This window comes from Beta vulgaris, chromosome 8, assembly GCF_026745355.1.
Source record: "Beta vulgaris subsp. vulgaris cultivar EL10 chromosome 8, EL10.2, whole genome shotgun sequence".
Classification (NCBI taxonomy): Eukaryota; Viridiplantae; Streptophyta; class Magnoliopsida; order Caryophyllales; family Amaranthaceae; genus Beta; species Beta vulgaris.
In genome coordinates this window covers 3,416,088-3,439,226 of record NC_079209.1, presented here as the reverse complement: position 1 = coordinate 3,439,226, position 23,139 = coordinate 3,416,088, and the positions used below count along the sequence as shown (strand labels likewise).

At 35.7% G+C, this 23,139-nt stretch overlaps 1 protein-coding gene across 1 annotated transcript; it reads left to right on the top strand.

Annotated features, from left to right (window-relative positions):
- Positions 1-11,141, top strand: LOC104900663 (hypothetical protein). Its single transcript, XM_010688152.3, has 3 exons — positions 1-291; positions 404-561; positions 10,401-11,141. Exons 1-3 carry the CDS (start codon positions 211-213, stop codon positions 10,495-10,497), a joined length of 336 nt encoding a protein of 111 aa, XP_010686454.1. The 5' UTR covers positions 1-210; the 3' UTR covers positions 10,498-11,141.
- Positions 11,142-23,139: the final 11,998 nt, after the last annotated feature.

Below are 23,139 nucleotides of genomic sequence, written 5' to 3'. Positions count from 1 at the left end.
CTTTGTCATCTTCGGATGACTCATTGACTTTTGACTCCCTCTCCGATTAACCGAATTCCGCCAAACCAATCAACCCGACGACAATAATCGATCTTTACTCCAATTGCAAGCTTCCCAAACCCTAATTTCCGATTTCTCACACTAAATTAAGTAATTCTCTCTCCTTTTTTTCCCCGTTTACCACCCTTCTAAGAAAAATTCCAGATTAAAATGGAAAAAAAGCCATCTGAATTTGAAGATCTATCATCAGTACAAGCAGTTTTAGTTGGTGCATTAGCTCCTGGAGTCAATGTCAGTACATTTATACATTATGCTTATTTTACAATTATTTATTGATTTCTTTGCTTAATTATTTGCTGGGTCAAAACTGTCTGATTAGTACTAAAAAATACAAAATTTGCAGGCTCCAACATGGACTACCTTGAAAATGGTGTTTGTAATGCTGGGTATAAGTCTAACTTTGATGCTTGTTCTGGGTTTTACATCTAGTGATACTGCTTTGATTCTCCATGTTGGGTTTCTTGTGCTCATCTCACTTACCCTCTTTTTGCTGCTTACAAGGTATAATCTTTGATTTTAATTGTGAATTTGTGATGGTTTTGTTTTTGTATGAGTTTTGCTCTTAATTTTGCTGGGTTTTATTGTATTTATGCTTTCACATATCTTGATTTATCATCAATTATAGTTCCTCCGTTCCTAAATAAGTGTTGCATTTACTTTTTTATGTAATTTAATGCGCTTCTTTGATAAAAAATTATAAAAAAGTTGATATTTTGAAAGTATATATTGAGACGAATATAAAAAGATTCCACCTGACTATGTATTTTGTAGTATAATAATGAGAAAATAGAGTTGAAGTTAGTTGATGAATAGTGTCAATTTACTAAAAGTAACACTTATTTAGGAATGGGAAGTAGAAGGTATCAGTTCTTAGTCTCTGATTTTTCAAGAGCAATATGGGTGTATATGCTCAAGTTGAAGTTGGATGTATTAGTTGTTCTTAACTGTTTGGTAAGTCTGTTAGGATCGAGTTTGGTGTGGCGATTAAAACTCTGAAATCAGACTCGCATTGTAGTTTGATGACTCGAAATGCAGGGGATACTTTGCTAATGAGGGTGTAACTCTTCAAACATTTATATGTAGAGAGACCTCAACAAAATTGAAGAGTCGACAGGAAATGGTAGGGATATTTTGAAAATAGCAAGGAATGCTATCTAGTCTTCCTAAATTTTATTGGGGTTACGGTGTATGATAGCTGATCACATCATAAGTAGGCTATTAGCAACATAACACCTTATAATAAATTCTTTGCTGGAAAAAACGCTCTGATTCTCACCTCAAAACCTTTGGTTGTCTGGCATTTTCTAGGTTCCCTACTTTGGACAAAGAAAAACTTGCTGTTAGAGTAGTGTATTGTATATTCTTAGGTTAGATTATCTGAACAATAAGGAGGTTTCAAACTCTTTAATTTGTCCACTGAAAAGAGTGTCACACCTAAAGATATAAGGTTTCATGAAACCATCTTATTTGACCCTCTTACTTCACCTCAACCATTACTTGCAAGTTGCAACCTTGGAGAATCCAAATGCCTGCAACCCCAACCTCCTCTCAATTGAAGACATACATGGACTCAGATGATCATGCAGTTGACCCATCAGATACACTTGATTCAACCACCTACCCAGGTTCACATGCACTTAGATGCTTAACTAGGAAACACAGACCTGCCAACTGCATTTCTGATTACGTGACAGAGACTTACACTCATAGTCAAACTACACATCCCACTCCGGTTGTAAATGTGGCATATGTCAGGGAAACAGTAACATTCTTCTTGTAACTCACAAATACTGCAGACCATGAAGATCCCTATACCTTCAAAGCTGTTGTGTGAGATGACAACTGGGTGTTGGCTGTGAAAGAAAAATTGGGAGCATTGGAGGCCAATCACTTTTGGAGGATGTCTAAATTGCCTCCTGATAGGCGTGTCGCGCACCTAACAAAAATAAATAACCTAACTAATCCTCCTAACTATGTAGTAGGGTAAGTCAGAGTCGATCCCACAGAGAGAAAGTTGTTCTATGATTAGCTCTTAAATAATGGTAAGACTAAGAGAGATCAATATCAAGAATAATGGTGGAATTAAACTATACTAATCAATATAAAAATAAAAGACTCTACAGTTAAGTATCCCACTAGCACGAAATAATACAAAATAATTTCGACCCCAAACTAATAAATTAAATATTCACAAGGCAAAGTACTCCCTATAAAGTACCATAAACCTCTCCCGAGTATCTATGGCTTCTCTAATATGCATTCAAGCCTACTCCCGTGGAATCATGCAAATTAAAGACATTAAACAGGCACTTTAACTTCCTAACAATCCATTCTACCTACTCCCGTGGAGAACTTCATGTCCTTAATTGAAATACTCAAATCCGTCAAAATCCAACTCCCGTTGTGATCAAGACAATGGAATAATAACAATACTAGTTATCCCTAATCTAGTATTGGAATATGCACAATCAATTAAGCAAGAACAATTAACAATTAATATGAGAATTTAAAGAAACAATCATGAATTAAATCATACTAGGGTTCAACTTAACCATAGATAAAAGAAACTACTCTATCATGAAATAAATAATGAAATCTAAATCCAAGAAAAGCATAATCAAAGAAATCAACAAAAGAAACTAATAAAACTCATGAATTAATGAAAAATAATAAAAACTAGGGTTTACACTAAAACTAGAGAGAAAAGAGAGAGAGAAAACTAAACCTAAAACCTAAAAAGAATAACGTGAGAGGGAGGAGGGAGAGAAAGAATGAAAACCTCTAAATAAATATTCAATAACCTAATATGACTTGGAAAGTAATTTACAAGATAAGGAAAATCTTAAATAAATCATTAATAGGCGGATTAGTGATCCGCGCGTCACGTGGCAGATTCCAGCAGAAACAGTGCAATCTTCCGAAAGGCATAACTCCTTGACTAGAAGTCTCCTCGGGGCGTGCCACCTATCGTTGGAAAGATCTTCAAGTCTAGTTTCCAAATCTGGTGGAATTACTCGATTCTAAGAATCACATCAAAAGTTATGATCAGAAGAGTAGACGTGACTCTTTTTCACATTTCTTCTAATGATTTTCCGCTTCGTTTTTGCTCAAACTCGTACTATGACATATCCATACGATCCTTATGCATTGTAGCTTCCTTCCAAGTGCTCCTAATCCTCAAGCTTAATTAATCAAATCCAAATACGTTCTCAATGCCTGAAATTCATCAAAAACAAGAAAACATACCGAATAGAATAGAAAAACATAACTTAAGAATATAATGCAATAATGAAACTAAATATGAAACTAAATGCTCTAAAATGCAACCTAAATGAACCTAAAAACTATATATAAATATGACTTATCAAACTCCCCCAAGCTAAACCATTGCTTGTCCTCAAGCAATAAGACATGAACATCGGAAAAGTTAGACAACCTACAATATAGGACTACAACAGGGCTAAACACTCAATTGAAAACACAAGAGATATAATCACTACATAAGCCAAGCATCGAAACAAGCTCGAACAAAGCCGCATAGCATGTCATGTATCGCAATCGACTCTCCAATCAAACCACAAACCATCTCTCCCAACTGGATTTAACCAAACCTGCAGACCTCACTATAGTTATTGCACTCAAATCCTCATGTGTTTAAGGGATGAATAATGACTCTCAACCTAAATCAGTCGACTCAGATGAAGCAAATATCTTTAACTTTGACTTTTTGACTCACTTAATACTAACAATACAATACATAATGATCAAGAGGACTTTTAAGGGTTGTAATGGGCTGAGGTTAAAGGTATGGAAATAATTTGGGAATTGTGGTGGAAAAACCAAGAAGGGGAGCATCATATAACTGAAAACATGACCATAAAAGATCAAACAACTCCATGCAACACCAACAATCTCCAAATCTAATCAACAACCTTTTTCACTTAAGAAACTCAATCACAACCCTTTTTATTTCACTTTATTCACAACTTTTTCATTTAATTTTTCACTTTTTTTTGTGTTTTTTTTTTTTTCAAACTTTCATTTCAATTTTCAAGCTCACTAAACATACTTTTCCATCCTTCTAAACCACAAATAGAGCACTTTAATTCAATACAAACTAAACCAAAACTAATACTCGCTCCCCCAAGCTAGGCTTGGGACAAAAATCAAATGAGGCAAGGCTTGTAATGTAGGTAACAATCAAACAAAGTCAGAAAAGGCTCAGCGGGGTAAAGGAAGGATAATATGAAAACAAGAATAACTCTGGAGCTAAGATCATCAAATGAAACGCCTCAATCATATCAAAATGTAATGCACTATCAAAATATCAAGGAGTACCAAGTCAAAGTCAAGATCAATGCAACAACGAGGAACTAATCACACATGAAAGAACAAAACTGACACAGATACGTCAGTTTATAGGCACAAAAGCTCACTTAGGTTGAGGTGTCTGCATAGTAATGTTAAATCGAGCCAGAAAGAGATCAATCAATCTTACCACAAACAATCAATTGCGAAACAATCATGCTATGAGGTATCATGAACAAGATGAGTGACACTTAACAAATGTAGTAAAATATCAACAAGGTTCTCAAAAAGTTTTAGCAGTAGTCCTATAGATGCAACTAAAATGAGATGAAATATGCTCATGCATCTAAGAAAGCAGTACAATTTTTTTGGTTACACGTAAACTCCCGCTCCTAATAAGCAGTACAAACCGTGCAACATCCTACGAAAGCAATGAAATCTACACTAAAAAGCAATAAAAGATAGAATATTCCTCCCCCAAGCTAGAATTTGCAGTGTCCTCACTGCAAAAACCAGTTCAGAAAAGGAACGAAAACCAACCCCTAGATCCCCAAATCACCCAAAACGCCCACCAAAAACCACAACACCACAAAAACCACAAAAATCCCACAATTCAAAAAGGCAATCAATGTGTTGGAAAGATTCGCAACAAGAGGGCATCAAAAGAAAAATCCAAGCAAAAATTTTAAAGTCATATCAAGAATATTAACAATACAAAATAAAAGCTTACTACCCAATTGAAGTATCGAATAAGCTTAAAAATCATATTGCACGACTTCTTGAAGACTAACTTGAACTTTTCGCTGCCTTTTGCACAAATCCTACAACAATCATCAATTAAAGAAAGAAAAAAAAAATTAGATGATTATGAGAAAAGGTACTAATAAAAGAAAAAATTGAAAAAAATAATAATAAAAAAAAATATCAGACTAATGCGAATGAAAAGAAAAGAAAAGCGGGGGAAAAGAAAAGTAAGAAAGAAAGAGAAAAAGAAAAAAGAAAAAAGATCAGAGGGAAATCGTCTTGGCCAAAGAAGGAAGGCGGGAGGATGGTGGGGGTACGGTGGAATCCGGCGAGAGTGGATGGCGGTAGGGCAGTGAAGACGCGTAAAAGTCCGGCGCGGGTGGTGCCGGTAAGAGGTCGGTGCTTGGTTCAGGGGTGTGGCGCCTGGCAGCGGGTGAGAGACACGAGAGAGGCTCGGTGGTCCGATGGTGGTGCGGTCTGTGGCGGTTCTTGGTGGTCGTGCAGGGGCAGAGGGCGGAGGGCGGGAGGCGCGCGCGGAACGACGCCGGCGACGGGTGAAGGCGTTGGGGGGCAGGTGTGGCTCGGAGAGCAGTCGACGGTGTGGCGCGGAGATCAGTCGACGGTGGGTGGTCGGTACTGCTGTCGGAGCAGGTGGACGGACAGATGGTGGTGGCACACCAGCATCATCAAATCGCTCCTCTTTCTCTCTCGACGTACTGCTGCGTCTTCTCCTCAATTTTATTTTTTTTTTATTTTTTTTTTTTTTTTTTTAGATTCTTTTCAATTTCCACCTACAATCACAAGAACAACAACACAACCAAAAATCACACACAAAGAATGAAAAAAAAAAGTAAAAAGGAAAGAAAAGAAGAAATAAACTAAGTTAAAACTCGGGTTGCCTCCCGAAAAGCGCAAATTTAAGGTCTTGCATGACCATTTAAGATTAGTAGACCACTCATAATAGTTCAATGCTCGAAGAAGCTTATCATATGTTCCTGCAAACATCTCAAAACATATTATATAACAGTAAAAGGAAAAATGAAAAATATTAGTACTAAAAAATTACTGAAACTACAAAAAGAAGAAAAATTGTTAGTCTTTTTACATGACTCAAAAGAAGGAAAAGAAACTAACTGTACATTATTTACATTATCATGAAAGTCATTCAAAAGGGGAGAAAGAAGGAACGATGGAGGATATAATATAGGGGAAGAAGATATAATATCAAGTTTCTCAGAGAATGGAACATGAGACTCAAAAAACAGTAGGTGTACGACAAAGACTCATAAATCACCTCACGCTCAACTTGACTTTCCTCCAAAGAGGAAATTTCAACCATGACTTCTTCCTCCTGCAAAACATCCATCACATTAGTCGTTCTTTCAATCTTTTCATCATCCCAATAGCTCTCATTTATTATCCACCCCTCATTATCATCATAAATAAACGGATCGGGGCTAGAATTCTGAGCAGATTGACATTCAAATTGGGAAGAGGGGTCGAAACCATCTATTAATGTCACATCACAAGAAGAAAAATCATGAGAAGTAGACTGACAATTAGAACAATAAGGGGGTGGTGACATGTAAGTTTGGGGTGAAAGAGCAGATGAAGACATCTCCCACTCATAAGTATCTCTAGCCAACCACTCAATTAAATCCCAACAATAATCAGGCGATTGGAATAGAAATCCTCCATCACACATAGATTCTACCACCATCCTAGTTTCTTCATTTAACCCCTCATAAATCACTAGGCACATATCCCATAATTCAATTCCATGATTAGGACCTATAAAATCACCAAGTCTGTGATAGTATTTCCAAAACAATTCATTCTCATATTGAGGAAAAGAAAAAATTGCTCTAGAATTACTAGCATATACATGGGATTCACATAACATATGAGGTAATTCAGGAGAACTCATGCAAAAATTGGGAGGATTTTGATATGATGCATCAAAACTGTAAACATGAGAATTCCAAAAATTATTACTAGTTGTTGCCTAGCAAAATAATTATCCCCATCATCAAAATAGCATGACTCCATGATACAAAAAAAATTAAAAATAAATAAATAAAATATTCACAAAAAAGGAAAAAAAAATATATACAATTTAGTCTCCCAACAAAATAAAAACTAACTAAAACAAAACCGTCTCCCCGGCAACGGCGCCAAAATTTGATAGGCGTGTCGCGCACCTAACAAAAATAACCTAACTAATCCTCCTAACTATGTAGTAGGGTAAGTCAGAGTCGATCCCACAGAGAGAAAGTTGTTCTATGATTAGCTCTTAAATAATGGTAAGACTAAAGAGATTAATATCAAGAATAATGGTGAATTAAACTATACTAATCAATATAAAAATAAAAGACTCTACAGTTAAGTATCCCCACTAGCACGAAATAATACAAAATAATTTCTACCCCAAACTAATAAATTAAATGTTCACAAGGAAAAGTACACCCTATAAAGTACCATAAACCTCTCCCGAGTATCTATGGCTTCTCTAATATGCATTCAAGCCTACTCCCGTGGAATCATGCAAATTAAAGACATTAAACACGGCACTTTAACTTCCTAACAATCCATTCTACCTACTCCCGTGGAGAACTTCATGTCCTTAATTGAAATACTCAAATCCGTCAAAATCCAACTCCCGTTGTGATCAAGACAATGGAATCATAACAATACTAGTTATCCCTAATCTAGTATTGGAATATGCACAATCAAATAAGCAAGAACAATTAACAATTAATATGAGAATTTAAAGAAACAATCATGAATTAAATCATACTAGGGTTCAACTTAACCATAGATAAAAGAAACTACTCTATCATGAAATAAATAATGAAATCTAAACTAAAAGAAAACATAATAAAGAAATCAAGAAAGAAACTAATAAACTCATGAATTAATGAAAAAATAAAAACTAGGGTTTACACTAGAAACTAGAGAGAAAAAGGAGAAGAGAGAAAAACTAAACCCTAAAACCTAAAAAAGAAATAACGTGAGAGGGAGGAGGGGAGAGAAAGAATGAAAACCTCCTAAATAAATATTCAATAACCTAATATGACTTGGAAAGTAATTTACAAGATAAGGAAAATCTTAAATAAATCATTAATAGGCGGATTAGTGATCCGCGCGTACACGTGGCAGATTCCAGCAGAAACAGTGCAATCTTCCGAAAGGCATAACTCCTTGACTAGAAGTCTCCTTGGGGCGTGCCACCTATCGTTGGAAAGATCTTCAAGTCTAGTTTCCAAATCTGGTGGAATTACTCGATTCTAAGAATCACATCAAAAGTTATGATCAGAAGAGTAGACGTGACTCTTTTTCACATTTCTTCTAATGATTTTCCGCTTCGTTTTTGCTCAAACTCGTACTATGACATATCCATACGATCCTTATGCATTGTAGCTTCCTTCCAAGTGCTCCTAATCCTCAAGCTTAATTAATCATAATCCAAATACGTTCTCAATGCCTGAAATTCATCAAAAACAAGAAAACATACCGAATAGAAATAGAAAAACATAACTTAAGAATATAATGCAATAATGAAACTAAATATGAAACTAAATGCTCTAAAATGCAACCTAAATGAACCTAAAAACTATATATAAATATGACTTATCACCTCCACAAGTTGTAAAAGGCTTTTGGAGACCGAATTTTTAATCCAATTCAATCCTTATGGATTAGTAGAATGAACGAAGCCATATTGGTTATTTTTGGGTGTAGCCAAATGTCAGGAATAGCTTATGAACATATATTTTCTCTTGTGGCAAGACAATTACTACAGTGAGATCACTCCTTGCTGTGGCATCCATGGGTAATTGACATGTCTATCAAATGCAAGCCAGAAATTTTTTTCTTCATGTAGATCTGATAGATCATGTCTATATCAAAATGCCTCCTGAATACGTAGGTTTTGGTCTTCCTACATTTGAAGGACGGGGAGAGTGCTGCCATATCTCAGTCCCACAAAATGTACAAATTGCAAAATCACTCTATCAACTGAAAGAAGCTTGTAGGAAATGGTTTACCAAGCTAAGAATGGCTATCAAAGACGTTGGCTTCTCACAATCCAAAGCACACTGTTCACTCTTCAGTCTTCACACAATATCAGGGCAATCAGTCTGTAGCAGCGATAGTGTATGTGGATGGATTCCTTATGGTTGGGAATAATTTCGAATATTTTAAATAAATTAGAAAGCTTTCGAGCACAAAGTTTTGCATGAAGGTCTTGAGTTCTTTGAGCTACTTTCTGGGAATTGAAGTTGAGAAAAGCTCTAAATATGGTCAAGGCCTATAATCTGTCTCATGCAAGACCTTAATATTTCCCATGGACTTCCCCTCAAGTTGACTTCAGATAAAGGAGAGCCTCTAGTTGATCCCACTCACTCTCAGGAGTCTCAGCCATTTGTAGGAAAATTGATTTACCTCACATTTTAGGCCAGACATCGCCTACGTGGAGCCAATCTATAGAAAAACCCACATCCATTCACATGGAAGTTGCCAATAAAGTATAAAGATACCTTTTCCTCATTAGGCCAAGACATCCTTCTTGCTTCCAAATACAACACACTGCATTTCGAGTTACATTTCGAGGTTTTTTACCCATAAACTTTGAGACCAGTGAATGTGCTTTGGACTTGTTCATTGGTCCAACAATGTCATAGTAGATACCTTGTTGAATTCCGTATTGCATCTAATTTGACTTGATGGATTGATGAATTGTGAGTTTGATATTTTTTTGTCTTTTGTTTAGGTGATGGAAGAAATATTGTCAACACAATTCACCAATAGTTAATTTTCTACTGCATGGTTTTCCTTTGTTAGACTATCTCTTAATTCTTAATTGAGAATTTGTTATTCCTTTGTTAGGCTTTCTTACTTCCTAATTGAGAATCTGCTATATTGTAATCCGAGAAAGTTATTTTAGTCCATTAATTTGTTAATTGTGCTATTATCTGCCTTATTCTGTCAAAAAGAATTTGAAGTTATCTTATGCTCTCATCTGGACGGTAAGTGTGGGTACCTAATAAGCTGGTCGTGTCTTGATATGACCCTGCCGTCATTTGACCCTTGCCCTGTCCATGCCTTGGTATAGGGCATTGAAAACAAACTTCCCATCCCCCTCGCCCTAAAAAAGTCTGTCTTAAACTTCTATTTGTTCCACTAATCCTGAGTTTAGTTGGTAGAATAAGCTTATTTTCTTCTGATAATTTCCCTACTGTAGTTTTACCTCCTCTTGTAATTGATATATTGTGCTTTTACTTTTGCAGCTTTCTTGAACAGACTGGTCTAGTTTCAGTTGAACATCAAATGCAGGAAATGGGATTGGTGCCCAAGGATAGCAAAACAAGCGCAAAAACCGAGTGAATTAAGAGTTCAATATCAACCTCGTAGCAAAGTTTAGACTTCAGAGCAAACACTTCAGAAGAATAGATCCTTTTTAAACAATGAAAGAATATTTTTTCCATCATAATACAGTAGTTCTCACATCATTACAGAACAAGTGAAAAGGAAGAATACTACAGTTCCTCATTACAAGATGACAGAATTACAGTACTTCAATTAATTGAAGATGCTCACTCTGCCCTGTTGTTGTTTCTTTTTTTCGCTCCTTTTGGACTTCGTGTAACAGAAGCAGGAACACCATGGGAATTCCAGCATGAACTTCATCTTCTTCGTCTACGCTTCTGGTATAAAGTCTCTAAAGGGTACAACACAAGAATTATTTCCATCTTTCCATTTCCTACATATATCATTCCTTGGATTCTATTCCTATATCTGGTTAACAAGGAAAGAATGCATGGCTTCCTTCTTATGCTTTATCATTCAGGGCACACCATGTTTTGCTTTGCCTTCCCATTAGGTAACCTGTAATGTTATACTTTTCAAGGGATAAAAAGCTTAAATAAGAGAGAAGAGTAAGGTTTTGTCCATGTATTTTACCTGTTTTGTAAGTTATATGGGAATAATCTCATTCATGTGATGCAATTTCCAAGCTCATTTTTTTGTCACACGAAGCAAAAAAAAAAAAAAAAAAAAAACTTTTCGGCATCTATTGTTCGCATGCTAATTTACTTCTACCATTTTGACATGACAAGTTTGCTTAATAAACAAATTTGACTATTAATATTTATAACAATTGGTTAGTAAAATTACAAAATGATATTCTGAAATTTTAGATTTTAACAAGTTTGATAACGCTTTATATGACAGATTTGGTTTTATTATAGTATTAGTAATAAAATTCTAAAATTAAAGTGGGATAGGTAAATAATGTCAAACGTTACAATCGTAGAAATAAAAAAGAATAGCATGACTGCATGAGGCTGCATGAGCTAGTTTTCCTTACTTTTTAGCCTTCATAGTTCATAACTTCATACTAAACATCATATTTTTAGACTGTCAGTTAAAAAAGTGCTATTGGTGAAGTCATCTAGAGTCATAATGTGGCCACTTAAGTCATTTTTCAAAGCACTTGTTTATTATCTCAGTTCTAATTTAATTGCCACAACCATCAAATAAAAAAAAAATTAATGTCACATATACTTTTTGGACAATATTTTTGATAAGTGAAAAGTAAAGATAAAAAAGTAGGTGAATATGTCAACAATAAAGATAAGGTTGGCAGACCAACAATGAGTGCTTGTTTGGTTGATCATAAATAATGAGAGATGTAGTTCATTAAAAGATGGAATAGTTGTTCAATTGGCGCCAAAAAAAGTTTTAAAAAAAAGAGAGAAAATTAAAATTCATGGATTATAGAACTTTCCACAAAACATGGAAATTACCCATCTTTTTCTTGGTCAATTAAAATTTTCATAACTTGTAAATTTTTTAATGTCAACTTAAAACATAACGATCCCCTAAAAAATAACGAACATCTTCTAGAACAGGTAGAAAGAAAATAACTTCTAACAATATACAACTCCCTTATGAATTTGATTCCCATTTTACCCGAGCTAAAACTTATATGTGACAAAGAAATTGGAATTATACCCAGACGAAATTGAGAATGAGTTGTAGTACCATATAACTGTAGAATGGAATATTTTGAAACAACCTGCTGATAGATAATTTGGAAAGTAGAAAATTACTCCATCCATCCCCAAATAATTTTTTATTTACGGTTTTTTCACCAGATACATCTGAAGTTTCACAATATTCACCTGGTGCCCCTCAGATTTTGAAAAATCATCAAAATACTCTTAATGACTAACAACCGTCAACTCTGATAGTAAGGCTAAAGCAACCAAATTAACCCCTAACTAACCTAACTAATTTAATTAATCCTAATTAATCCTAATTAATTCTAATTAATAACTTTAAATCCTAATTAACCTATCTCTTTCTCTAACCCCTAAACCCACCACCTAACCCCACCCACCCTAATGTCCTAACCACCCAAACCCCACGACCTCCCCTCACCCCACCCCTGCAACCCCCACCCAGCATCGGCAACACCGCTAACCCAACCCCAGCAGTCGTCAACTCAACATCGCCATCCAGCCCCAACCCCAGCCCGACCCCACCTCACCGTCAACCCAGGGGGCACCACGCAACACACAACACACACCAACCACAACGCCGACGAGACACACCTCAGCATCGGCTTAACCAACATCGACCCACAATAACTCCACCTCGAAGAGAAGAGAGAAAACCCGAATAGAGGGAAGAAGCAAGACCAATCGCACCACATGTAGCCACCGACAACAAAACAACAACAATAGTGGCAAGGTGGCGACCGCACGATGGGAGTGAGAGAAAGCTCCGGCGAGCTGAGAGGAAGAGAAGTGCGATAGAGAAAATTGGGTTGGGGTTTTGGGGTTTCTCACGGGAAAAGAAAGAGAGGTGCGAGAGAGAAAATTGTGTTGCAGCAGTGGAGGGAAGGGGGAGGGTGGGGCTGGTTGAGGGGAAGGGGATGGGGTGGGTTAGGATTCAAACACTTCAATGGGGTTGGGATCAACATCGAAAAAATTGAAGAGAGAGAAATCAAGGCAAAGCGATAGAAGGAAATCTAGTTGGAGGCGTAGGCGTCGGCGAAACAAGGAGTGGAGGGTGGTAGTTTTAGTGTTGATGCAGTAGTTGGAGGTAGGGGTGTCGGTGTTATTGTGGGGGAGAGAGTGTGAAAATGTTGGCAATCATCGAATCCTAAATATTCACAAACCAGAGGAAAAAATGGTGAATAAAGTTTGTACGAAAACATAACGGCATGGGCAAGCCATGTATTTTTTAAAACCTCAGGGACACGAGGTGAATTGTTGAAAACGCGAGGGTACCATGTGCATATTGTGAAACCTCGTGGTAACCAGATGAAAAAATCGGTTTATTTATTTTGGGCAGAAGTATCAAGGAGAAGTTTTAAGTGGGCCTTTATTAGTTGTATAAAATTAGAATAAAAACAATTGGAGCTGGTAGATTATTCATGAATTTTTATTGAAGAGAGAAAATGTAAGTAAGTAAGGTAAGTGGGTAGGACATGTGACTGATTTATAGGAAGGTGAGTAATTTAATACTATGTATGTTCCTGTTTCTTTTTTATACGGTCTCCAAGATGGACTTTTTCGATATTTTCAATTTCTTATTAATAAAAACATAAAAAGTTGATATTGTGAAACTACAAGTTGAGGCAAATCTAATAAAACCACATATGAGTATGTTTATATATGAGAATATTTATCAAGGATGTATTGGCCTAGTGGTTAAGATTGAGGTGTTGTGAACAATAGGTCACAGGTTCAAATCCTCCCTCCCCTTCTTTGTACTTTATATTGCCTTATTAGCTCAAATGGATCAAAAAATATATATATGAGAATATTTTATCAAAGTTCTTAAAGTTTGACATCAATAGTAAGAAATAAACACCATATTATGGGATAGGGGAGAAAAAATATATAGAAGGTAAACAATAATTTAATGAGTAGACCCAAGCCATGTAAGGAAATGTATCTGAACTCACTAGCATTAGGTAAGGGAGAAATGGTAAACATCTATCTGATAGATGTTTCAGGAAAAACATCTATCACACAACAAGAATGTTAGGCTTTAGCGTCCGCCACAATCGGACGGTAAAAACGCGGTGCCGGACGCTAAAGAGCTGATGCAAAACCCCTGGTCGCTAAAATGGCTGGATTAGCGTCCGCCAGACGGACGCTAAAAGTTAGCGACCGCTTTTACAAATTTACCGTCTGCTACCTTGCTTGACGCCAAGTAGCGTCCGTTTCGGTGGCGGACGCTAGTTAGCGTCTGCTGCCAGTTCGGACGCTACTTGGCGTCTGCGTGTTCGGACGCTAATGTTAGACAACGGTCGCTAATATCTCGAACTCTTGCATGGTTCAAATTACTTTTAGCGGACGTTAAGTTCATAGGCGGACGCTAATTTCCTTTCCTTTTTTTTTTATTACAATGCTAATTGTACTTTGACCGTGTCCACATCCAAGTAATGCAAGTTATTACACCTCATGCATGGACATTTTATCTTCTCACCGTCATTTAAATGTGGATGTTGTAAACAAAACTCAATGAACTTATCAACCCCTTTCACAAACTCGGTTCTAAGGGAATGCCCATCAAGTATGTTATACATCCAGCTACGTTCCTTCCTTTTCATAATTTAAAACTCTACATACAACTAGAAAGTATCAATTCACTATATTCACTACTTGTTAATAAAAAGTACTTACGATATGTAGTAGACAAAAATTAGACAATTTATGAATAATAAGACAATTTATGATACCATCACTTCACAATTATCATTAATAAATTAAACAAGTTGATGAACAACACCAATACTAAACATGTTCTTTTATCAACAACACTTAACATATTCAATTATCAACAACAACACCTAACATATTTAATTATCAACAACAACAATGCTTAACATATTCAATTATCAACCACAAGTTCACTTAACAACAACAACAACAAATTCAAACACCAACAACAACAACAACAAATTCACTAAACAACATCAACAACAATGCAATTGAAAACACCAACAACAACAATCATCTCTCACAACAACAATATCAAATCAAATATACCAAAAACCTCAATCAACAACAAGGAATTCAAGCCAAAAATTAACAAAACTAAGGTACAAGTTCATACCTTAAGCAATTGTAGAAGAACCACTGACGGCGGCAGCGGCAGGGCGCGGTGATATTCCGGTAAGAGCAGCGGCAGGCGGCGCAAGAGAGATGCGGAGAGAATAGACGCGTAAGAGAAATGCGCTGACGCCAGGTGCGCCGGTTCACCAGAGAGAGTAAAGGCACGGCGGCGGTCCTCCGGCGACAGTGGAGGCGCGCCGGTTCACCGGAGAGAGTAAAGGCACGGTGGTTCGCCGGAGAGAATAGAGAGGTTAGGGTTTGAAATTTCGTAGAAAATGTCGTCGAAATGTGATAACAAGGGTCGTGTTTTGCTGAGGTTATATCTGGATTATTAGCGTCCGTTTAGGCCCAATTAGCGTCCGCCAGGCGGACGTAAATTTAGCGTCCGCCAAAAAGCAGACGGTAAATTTCAAAAACGGATGGTACTTTACGTCTGCTTTTTTGGCGGACGCTATAGTTCAAAAGTCGGACGGTATTTAGCGTCTGCCAGAAGAACGGACGGTATGTTGACGGATACCGTCTAATTTTTTGGCGGACGCTAATTGTAGACGTTATAAAGGCGGATTCTTGTTGTGTCAGGGAATAATAAATAATAAAAGGTTGAAAAGGTGATGATGTGGGTCCCAAAAGGCTGAAAAGGTGGTGATGTGGGTCCCAGAAAATAGAAGAGGCTAAAACATTGTTTATATTTCATGAACACTATTTGTTAGTTGCATAAACACTATTTGTAGTTACACGAACACTAGTTGTAGTAGCATGAACACTCTTTTTCAACTCGTAATTTTCGAGATCACTTTTTTGTTTGACTGACAATTTGCAATTTTCGAGATCACATTTTTGTTTGACTGACAACTTGTTCCCATATACATTGACAGTTTTATCCCTGATAGATGTTTGCTAAACATCTATCAGATAGATGTTTATCATTTCTCTTAGGTAAGGGGGTTGTAAGGTAGGGGGTTAGCTAGGGGCCATTTATAAGCACTTCAACAATAAAAGAATGAAGTAGGGATTGCCAACTTCATATAGATGCCAATGCCATCGTGAAAGAAAAATCCAAAAGACTAACGTCGGAAATAGGTTTATAGTTTAAATTAATTAAATTCGGGTGATATTTGAATAATGAGTCACTTGATGATTTTGGATAGTTTTAGCCCCGTTTGGATCAAGTTCTAATCTTATTTTGGGTTTCAAAACTAATCTAATTATCTTGAAGTCGGTTATTATAAAGTGAGGGAAAATGTTCAAGTTATTTTTTCACCAATGAACAATAAATGTTAATTAGTTAAATGAATGTTAAACCCTCAAAAAATGAATTTAGATCATAAAAATTCTTATCATAATTTTAAAATGAGAAGCAATGGGTAAATTATCTTGAAGTCGGTTATTAAATGAATGTTCAAGTATTGTGCTTACCTAAGTGCACGACAAATTTATTGTATGATTAGTTCATCTTTAGTCAAAATAGGTCGTTTTTAAATTATAAGGGTAACTTTTAAACAAAGAATAACTTTTTGCCTTAAAAGGGTCATTACAGTTACTCCCATCTGACAAAAGGGTCAATTCTATATAAATGACTCACTTAGGATAAAATAATTATCCTGTCGCACAATAATTTATTATGCACCCATCTCATTTAAGTTATTATGCTATTACATATGTAAGTATTGTAGAGACTTTGAAAACATTGAGAGCTTGTTTGTTATTGTTATTGTTTTTCAAATTTTAGTTTTCTAAAAAACTAAAAAAAATCAAACAAAAACCACAAAGTGGGTTCTTTTTAACTAGTTTTAAGGCACACATGATTATAATGAGTATCACTACTCCATCTATTCCTAAAAGATTATTTTTGCTTTCCTATTTGATCTGCCCTTTAAAAATTGTCACAATTATCTTTTTAGTCACATAGTCTCCTTAATTTCGATATACTTTTTCTCCTATGTAAAATACAAAATTACCTACTCAGTAAATATGGACTAACTCTTAAAAGATCAACCAAGATAGCTCACATGGGGCAATCATTAAGGGATATAGATAGTATTAGTACTTTTTTTAGTTTGTTATATTACCGGTACATTATAAGTGTGACTTAAAACTTGAAAATAAAATGATACTTTTTTTTGATAATTTGTTTTTGGTTTTATTGCAGAAAGAAAAAGTTACAGAGATGACTAGCCAATAACTCTTAACAAGCTAAGAACATTGCATAATTGACAGGTTCATAATAAAGAGCCTAATGGTCTCTGCTCATAACCATGCAACAAAGTCATCTAATCTTTACAATCCTTGTTTTGCTAGACAATCAGCAACTATATTACACTCTTTGCTTTCGTGAATGAGAGATATCTTTGAGTCTAATTATGGAGATTTCAGATTTAGTTTAATTTAGGTGGAAGGAGAGATTCCATGGACCGCTATTAACCCCATTACACCACTTAACGACGTTTGCCGAATCCGACTCGATGATTAACTCATGATGATTCACAAGATTCAATGCAATTGAGATTTTTAGAGCTCTATGAATAACAAGAACTTCGGCCTGTTTAATCTCCATTAGAGGGATGGGACAAGAGAACAAGCATTTGAATTGTTCAGAGCGGTCACGCATTATACCCCCTATGTCAGATTTGGAAGTTGACTCTTGAAGAGAAGCGTCAAAGTTCCATTTTAGTGTGCTTGGAGGAGGGGGGAGTCATAACTTTTTAATAGATGATAGAGGATTTGAGGGGCCTTCTTCTTGCTTGCTAGCCCACTTGAGGCATTGGGGATTCTGAGCCACCTCTACTGGGTTGTATGGAAAATTCTCTCCCTAATTTTCATCCACCAACAAAGCCTTAGGAGGATTAGATTTCTACATGTTGAATCGGACTTGAAATTTGATCAAAGCATCTTGAGTTCCTTTCCTTCCATAGTGACCACACCATAATAAAGAAAGAAGCTTTCCAACCTTTCTTGAAAAAAGACATGGTGGATGGGACCATTGAACAAAAGCTTTGGCTATGGATGATAGGAATACCCATTTAAGATCCCACAACTCTATCCACCAATTCCAAATTTGGTGTGAGTATTGGCATCGCAAAAATAGGTGGTTTCCAACTTCTTGGCCTTGATGACAGAGTACACACAAAGAATCTGTTTGAGGGATGATACTAAGATGCGCAAGTTTTTCTTTAGTGTTTAGTTTCTCGAGCAAAGCCAACCATAAGAATATTTCAATGCGATGCGACACGAGATTTTTCTAGAGACCTTTTATAGCATTGTCATTATAAGAAGGAGATGATTTGGAAAGTTCCATTGAGATGGATATTATCGTGAAGTTGCCCGAGTTGTTAGGGGTCCAAAGAAGCGAGTCTTGGCCAACTAGAGAGCGATGAACATTATCTAGAGTGCGCTGAAGGGTCTCTAGTTCTGTTATATCTTGAGGACGTAAATTCCTTGCCCATGTGAGACACCATTTTTCAGTTGAAATCATTCCAAAATCCGCATTGAGTAATTGTTGAGTTTTTGCGAGAACTCATTGTAAATCACCTCGAGCAAACTAGTTTCAAAGGTTTTTGGCCTACCTAAAGGCCGTGCCAAAACAAGGTTGAAGATCCATCACCAACCCTTTTTCTCACATGGGAGAGGGTGAAGGATTTAATACTTGGATTTTGTAATACCGCTGCGCAGATTGATTTCCACAGGCCTCCAGATGATGGAATTTTGAGATCTCTTGCCGTGAAAGTATTTCGTCATATTCATATTTTGCTTGGATATATAATCTCCACAATGATTGTGGTTCCGTGAAATATCTCCATAACCATTTGAAGAGAAACACCAAGTTTCTATGATGAAGATTGCCGATTCCTAGCCCCCTAGAGATTTAGGGAACTCAACCTTCTCCCATGATACAGGAGAGATGAATTTTTTGGTATCCTTTGAGTCGCACGACATAAATTTGCGTTGGATTTTTATGATTCTTTCAATGACTAAAATAAAATGATATTATCGTTGCCTCTAACAACAATTCAGACCTTTTCATAGGCATCCCTAAAAAAATGTCGCACTAGAAGACCCCATCCTCTTCATCCTAAAATGGAACGTATATGCATCTTTTGATCCATCTCTTAGCCAGAGTGTTATTGGTGGAGTTCTTAGAGATGATAAATGTAAGTATTATGTCTCTTTTCATGCCATATTCTTCATATGGAGATAAATTTAGCAAAGGTACTAGCAATCAATAAAGCGGCGCAAATCTCGATAAAAAACAACGCTTTCAAGCTAGGCTCACCCCCATTGAGATTATATTGAATCTGATTCCCAAAATGCACTAACATGGTGCTCATCCACGAAAGGCGAACCCTGGAATCTAAATTCGATTTTAAATTTCATCCAGCCAGTTCACCGCAACGGCCTTAATCTATCCATTCATCATATGAGAAGAAGTACAAATTTTTTGGCTGACGCCTTAGCAAAACAAGAACTTTATCGTGGTTCTAACTTTGTTGCTTAGCTCTAATTTTTTTGATATATTCTCTTTCACTTTGTCTCAAATTTGTAGTGTATAATGTTTTGAGAACTTAACCTCAAGTGTAGACCTATTTTCCCGACCTTTTAACGAGAAGATAAATATATATATATCAAAAAAATATTAAAGATAAAAACTATCATTAATACCGAACAGCTATCACTCTATTACTATTCTCAATTTGCATGTCGTCTTTACTCACAAGCTACACGAATCTTCCCTAAATCTTCTCTACATTGTTCCAGTTTTTATCATGTCTCGAAAGAGACATGTTGGCTGTTGCTACCATTCAAACACACATTCTCTTTATTGATGTACATGTACTACTACTAGTCTACTATTCCTCTAATTGAATCCATATAATAATGTCATAAATGTAAAGTAGTACTGGGACTCCTACGCTAGTATTCCAAATAAAAAAGACCCACGTAGTCCGTACATCAATTACTGCAACTGCATTGAAAAGAAAATTTCTTTGGTCGTTTCCTCTCATCACTCATGAAAACCCAGTGTGAGTGAAGCAGCAAAATCAGCATCATCACTGGCAGCAAAATCAGCATAGCAGAATAGAAATATAGCTCTGCAAATGCAATTTCCACAATTTTTTATGACAAAAGCTATCGAATACCCAAAGCGTTAGATAAGAAATTTATTGTTCTATTTAATTACTCATAATTGTATAAAATAATAGAACGATATATAATTTCTATGCAAAACGTTTAATATTTTGCATTGAAACTATATATTATTCTATTACTCTTTTCGTTTTTTTTAATAGTTACTCTTTACCTTTTTCACGTTTGTCAATGTAAATATATAAATATTAATATTTCTAAATTAGCATTTGTAAATATTATAAAAAGTTGATATTCTAAAATTACTTATTCAGATGAATCAAACAAGATTTCACATGACTATATTTTTCTTTACTCATTGATCACAAATGATAATCAAACATAAATTTGTGAATAGTGTTAAAGTTCAAAGTGTAACTATTAAAAAGAGACGGAAAGAGTATTTTACATAGTTATAAGTAGTTAAATAGAGCAATAAATTTCTTATCTAGTACTCCCGGGAGTCCTTTAGCGGGCTCGAGTTTTTATTATGTTTATATAAATCTAAATATAAATGCTTCTTTAATTATGTAACACTTGGAAAATAATATTCACATATAAGACGATTTGTACTCTATAACTTCTCTCTTTCTTTGCTTTAACATAAGTACTAATACAATACCCCACTTCCAACTTCCAACTTCTTCCTAAATCTTTATGCCAAATGCAAGTGTCGCATTAATTATGGAGTGGAGAGAGTATAAATTAAAAAATTCGTTCAACCCTGAAATGTATAAATCGAAAATCCATCCATAGATGTTAAAGTACAAATATAAATCCACTAAATACAAGATCATTTAAAAATATTAAAAACGTAAAGATCAACACCCTTATTGAGTTGTTTCAATATCACTTCTATTCTCTCTCTTTCCTACCACCAATTTTTTTTTTTTTTAAACCAATTTTCACGATTTTCTCATTATTCATTCTCCTATTGCTTTCTACATGACAATATCCATGATCCATCAATCTTGCCCGCACTATTGATTTCAAGGATTCATATTAATCTTGCCGCACTATTGATATTATGAAATATCCAGTAAAGTATATTAAATATAGATTTTTGCATAATCTAAATTAGGATGGTGAACTGGCAAAATGGATAAAGCAACAATAACATTGTGCCATTTGATTTAAGAGAACGTATTGTGTCGGACTCGTCCGACCATAATCTTGGTCGGACGACTTTCAGGTGGTTCTAATTTTTTTTCAGGTAGTCTTCATTTTTTTTCAGGTGGTTCCAATTTTTTTTCAGGTAGTCTTCATTTTGTTTTCAGTTAGTCTTCTTTGTTTTTCAGTGGGTTTTTGTGCTTCAGTTAGACTTACTTGGGTTTCAGTTGGTCTTTATTCTTTTTCAGGTAGTATACATTTTTCTTCAGGTAGTCTCCATTTTGTTTCAGTTAGTCCATTATTTCTTTCAGTTGGCCCATTATTTCTTTCAGTTGGTCCAACTGAAAGAAAAGAAAGTCCAACTGAAAGAAAAGAAAGTCTAACTGAAAGAAAAGAAAGTCCAACTGAAAGAAAAGAAAGTCTAACTGAAAGAAAAGAAAGTCCAACTGAAAGAAAACAAAGTCCAACTAAAAAGAAAACAAAACACTAACCTCTACTTTCTCTCACTTTCTCCTTCTTCTTCATTCCTCTTCTGCCAGCTTAACAGAAGTCTTGTTAGTGTTGTTCAACACCACCACGTCCTTCTAACAAAGTACAGGAGATCAACATACATATTATTAGAAGCTTTTGCGATAAGATTACAAGCAGCAAAGCATTCTTTATACCAATCCTGTCTCTGTTGAACACCAAGATAATCCAAATGGAGATGGTAGTCGCAAACATCCATCAAGGACACAACCGTGATTTCATTTCACCTACTTTCTGGCTTTATATACTGCATTTCTTTGTGGATTAAAGCTTCTTTTTTTACGCCGTTTTTATTTATTTCATTTTCTCTCTCCTTACTCTCTCTCTCTCTCTCTGTGTCGGGTTCTCGGCGGCGAAACGAAGTTCTTCCGGTAGCGGAAAAAAAAGCATCAATTTGTGGTTTATTTTGTGTTAGATCGTTGACAATTGTCGTCATTTTTGGTTGTGTCGTTGGCTGGGGCAACAATGGAGATGGTAGTCGCAAGGACGAGGAGTGGAGGAGCAGTAATAGGAGAGTTTTTAGTGCTGCCATTGTTGGTTCTTTTGTGGATGGGAAATGGGAGGAGCAGTAATAGGAGAGTTTTCAACATGACGATGGTCCGACCAAATGTATTGTGTCAGACGGTCTGACACAATACTTTCACTTGATTTAATTGGTAGAAGCAAACCAATCACGATTGGAAATGAGCAGACAACTCCTCATAAAAATATACAAAAAACTCTTATAATAATGTCTCTCGATGTACAAACTTTGTAAATTAGGATGGTGAACTGGCCAAATGGATAAATCAACAATAACATTGCACCATTTGATTTAGGTCTGTTCAGGCAACACCTTTTGCACTAGCTTTTAGTGTTTTGACTAAATCAAAAAACTAATTAAGTGTTTGGCATAGTAGAGGTTGGAGTAGCTGTAGCGTTCTCTATTTTGTTTTTTATTTTTTTTTCTAAGGAAAAAAATCCCACTTTTAAAGGATAAAAATTTGGGATTAACAGAATATCATACTTCCTCCGTTTCTAAATAAGTGCAACATTTGCATAGTGTTTACTATTCACAGTTTATACTTTAATTAGCTTTGGTGATTTACATTTTAGGAAAAACATAGTCATGTGTGATCTTGTTAGATTCATCTAA